This window comes from Mastomys coucha, unplaced genomic scaffold (assembly GCF_008632895.1).
Source record: "Mastomys coucha isolate ucsf_1 unplaced genomic scaffold, UCSF_Mcou_1 pScaffold4, whole genome shotgun sequence".
In the NCBI taxonomy this organism is placed as follows: domain Eukaryota; kingdom Metazoa; phylum Chordata; class Mammalia; order Rodentia; family Muridae; genus Mastomys; species Mastomys coucha.
The window spans coordinates 2,506,603-2,510,460 of record NW_022196910.1 but is presented as its reverse complement, the minus strand read 5'-3'; the positions used below and the strand labels follow the sequence as shown (position 1 = coordinate 2,510,460).

General features: G+C 52.6%; 1 protein-coding gene across 1 annotated transcript in view; it reads left to right on the top strand.

Annotated features, from left to right (window-relative positions):
- Positions 1-2,936, top strand: part of Gzmm (granzyme M) — a 12,135-nt gene extending 9,199 nt beyond the window's left edge. The window contains exons 2-5 of the mRNA XM_031349467.1: positions 452-611; positions 1,779-1,917; positions 2,009-2,275; positions 2,662-2,936. Of these exons, the coding sequence (XP_031205327.1) occupies positions 452-611; positions 1,779-1,917; positions 2,009-2,275; positions 2,662-2,835 (740 nt within the window). The 3' untranslated portion in view covers positions 2,836-2,936. The remainder of the gene's footprint in view (positions 1-451; positions 612-1,778; positions 1,918-2,008; positions 2,276-2,661) is intronic.
- The last annotated feature ends 922 nt before the right edge of the window (positions 2,937-3,858 follow it).

Genomic DNA, 3,858 nt, shown 5'->3' with positions numbered 1-3,858 from the left:
GAGACTAGCTGTCAACTTGTAGTTTCGGTTTGAGAATCTCCGAGAGCACAGCAGGGCTTCCCACATGTGTGTGTGTGTGTGTGTGTGTGTGTGTGTGTGTGTGTATGCATGTGTGTATATGTATGTATGTGGAAGGGTGAGTGCAATATTCAAAGAGGCATCTGATCCCCTGGAGTTGGAGTTCCAGGTAGCTATGAGTTGCCTGGTGTGGGTGGTAGAAATCGAACTCAGGTTCTCTGCCAGAGAAGCCAGTTGTCCTACCTTCTGAGCCATCACTTCAGCTCCTTGTTCACACTTTAAGCCTAGCCTCTAACAGCTGAATACTGTCTGAGCTGTGGGACCTGGTGGAGTCTGGGACGGGGATCAGTGGGGACTTCAGACAGCTGACCTGCCAGATTCAGGGCTTCCAGGCTCAGCACTTCCAAATAGCCCTCTCTCCCTCCCTTTTCAGCAGGCAACAGATTTGAGACCCAGATCATTGGGGGTCAAGAGGCAGTTCCGCACTCCCGCCCATACATGGCCTCTCTACAGAAAGACAAATCCCATGTGTGTGGGGGAGTCCTCGTGCATCGGAAGTGGGTGTTGACGGCTGCCCACTGCCTGTCTGAGCCGTGAGTATCCCTCTCCACGTCCCACTGTGGCTTCAGGCACTGAAGGACTTTGGCCAACCCTCTCCAGGCTGTATAGGCTGTGGGTTCAGCTTGGGTGGCTCATGTGGTACAGGGAAGGACACCTCCTTCCAGCCCTTTCTGTGACACCTGGTAATGTGTGAAAGCCAGCCTGCCAAGAACTGCCATCAAGAAACCACTAAAATAAATAGAGCCATCTTGATAGGGATGGTGAGTGACTGTTCATGCTGGGTCTCATCCTCAACACTAAAGAAAATGTGAGCCCAGAACAAAAGGAGGCAGTACTTGGGTGTGACTGCGTCTGCCTTAGGTCCCAGCTCGCAAGGAGACTGAGGCGTGTAGATCTCTACCTGACCTGCATAATTCCAGACTAGTAAAACCTTATCTTAAAACCAAAAGGGGCGGGGCGTGGTGGCACACGCCTTTAATCTCAGCACTTGGGAGGCAGAGACAGGCGGATTTCTGAGTTCTAGGCCAGCCTGGTCTACAGAGTGAGTTCCAGGACAGCCAAGGCTACACAGAGAAACCCTGTCTCGAAAAAACAAAAACAAACAAACAAACAAAAAACCAAAAGCGATTGTTAGCTCATGTATTTCAGAAGTCTAGACTCCAGGTATGTCTTTTTTTTTATTTTTTTGGTTTTTCAAGACAGGGTTTCTCTGTGTAGCCTTGGCTGCCCTGGAACTCACTCTGGAGACCAGGCTGGCCTAGAACTCAGAAATCCGCCTGCCTCTGCCTCCCAAGTGCTGGGATTAAAGGCGTGCGCCACCACTGCCCGGCTCCAGGTATGTCTTGATCCAAGTATTTACCTGAGTTTCTCTCACACGGCTTTCGAGTGTGACGTAGGAGGAGTCTTGTGGAAAGAGGTTATTTCTCTGTAGTGTGGACCAATGCAGGAAGTCAACACAAGCCAACTGACCTCAGGTCTAATCACAGAAGAGAGGCTGAGTTGGGGAATGAGTATTAAATCCCCCAATCTGGCGCTGGGTGGGAGCCAGAGCAGGAAGTCTTCTCGGGAGAGAAGGACTGAGAAGATGGGAGATGACCTACCAGGAGTGGGTTGGGGAGGCTGCCATGGATGTGTGGAAAGGGAGGACTGGCAGTTCTCAGGCTGTGGGCAGCTGTGGGCAAGCAAGGATTGTATTGCAGGCTACAGAAGCTGAAGCTGGTGCTCGGCCTGCACAACCTCCATGATCCCCAAGATCCTGGCCTCACCTTTTATATCCGGGAAGCCATTAAACACCCTGGCTACAACCGCAAATATGAGAACGACCTGGCGCTGCTTAAGGTGCGAGCGGGATGGGACGGGGTAGCTGAGGGCCTGCCATAGTAGTAGCCTGGCTTCCGTCTGCCATTTACTGGTCCTCCTGTCCCCACAGCTGGATGGGCGGGTGCAGCCCAGCAAGAAGGTCAAACCACTGGCTCTACCAAGAAAGCCCCGATCCAGGCCGGCAGAAGGCACCCGGTGCAGCACAGCTGGCTGGGGTATCACCAGCCAGGGTGGGCCCCTGGCCAGGGCGCTGCAGGAGTTGGATCTGCGTGTGCTGAACACCCGAATGTGTAACAACAGCCGCTTCTGGAATGGTGCCCTCGTGGACAGCATGCTGTGCTTAAAAGCTGGGACCAAGAGCCAAGCCCCCTGCAAGGTGAAAGGGATGGCCTGTAGGCCTGGCCTGGGCAGCTGGAACCAGCCTCAGACACCCTGGGGAGTGGAAGGAGGGTGGGACTAACTTTCACCTCATTTCTCAGATAGGGAAACTAAGACCCTGGGAGGGTAAAACACTGGTGTCTAGGTTGGAAGTCAGGAAGCCAGAGAATTGTGGTTTGAATTCCAGTACCACAGACTAGTCATCTGGGCCCAGAGCAAAGGTCCTGGGGTATAAAGGAGAGGAGAGAAAAGGGAAAGGAAGAGGGAAAGAGACAGGAAGACAAAGGTGTACATCAAGCTTACAAGAGGCCCCAGCACCTCCCAGGCCCCTGTTCCCCATCTGTAGGCACAAGGGCTGACTTGTGTGTCCCTCACCTCTTGCAGGGTGACTCTGGAGGGCCCCTGGTGTGTAGCAAAGGCCAGGTGGATGGAATCTTGTCTTTCAGCTCCAAAAACTGCACAAATATCTTCAAGCCACCGGTGGCCACTGCTGTAGCTCCCTACAGCTCCTGGATCAGGAAGGTCATTGGTCGCTGGTCACCCCAGCCTCTGACCTGATGTCTCAGATGATCTGGGACACCATTCTTGATGACTGGGGCTGGGAAGGGACTAGGTGTGCCTCTGGGGACCAATAAATCTTGATATATCTGTTGAGTCTACCTCCTCTGCCTCTGGCCTCTGCAAACCTCCATTCCCTCTATAATGATGAAGGTGACCCTTCAGGATGGCTGTCAGGAGAGAGTCCTGGGACACAGCCCTGCTGGGAGGCAGAGCAAAAGCAATTGCAGCAGTGTGGCCAGCAGGGGGTGCAAGCTACTCTCTGTGTCTATCACATGAGGTGGGAGGAGATGGCTCCACGCGGAACATCCCCAACTTGTTTTACTGACACCTCAACAGGAGCAGCTAAAGTGTCACTCCAAGGGTATCAGTACATCCAGCATCAGTTCCAGAACATTCCATCACTGTGCTTCCACCTCAAACAAAGCCCCATCCTGCCCTGGTCCTCACAAACTTCCCTGGACTCTCCTGCATGCCCTGTGCTCTCACAATTCATGGTCTTTCTGTCAAGGTCTACATTGAGCTTAATGTCCTCAAAGTCCCTTAATATGGTGGCGGGTGCAAGACCCTTCCTCCTCTACCTGGTTTCCTTGGGCTCTAAATTAACTCAACAGAAAATACATGCGCAGGAAAGAAACCATCACAAGTCTATTAGAGGAGTTAGTGCCAAGGGTGCCTGGAGAACATGGCACTCGGCCCAGTCCTGTAGGATTGCCTCCATTTCAAAGTCAACCTGGGCTGCCTTCGAGACAGCCTGTCTCAAGGTGGGGGGACCTATCTCTACAGCCTTCTTCCAGAATATTCTTTTCTTCCTTTTTGAGAGGGTCCCATGCAGCCCAGGCTGGCCTCAAACACCCTGTATCTAACATAGCTAAGGATGACCTTAAAATCCTGGTGTGCCTGTTTCTACCTCCTAGATGCTGCAGTGACGGGCATGTTCCACAAGCCCTCTTGAAGCTGGTGCTAAGGAGTGTGTTCCACTGAGCTAACCCCCTTCTTTCTTGTACAAAAACAGCTTTGTGA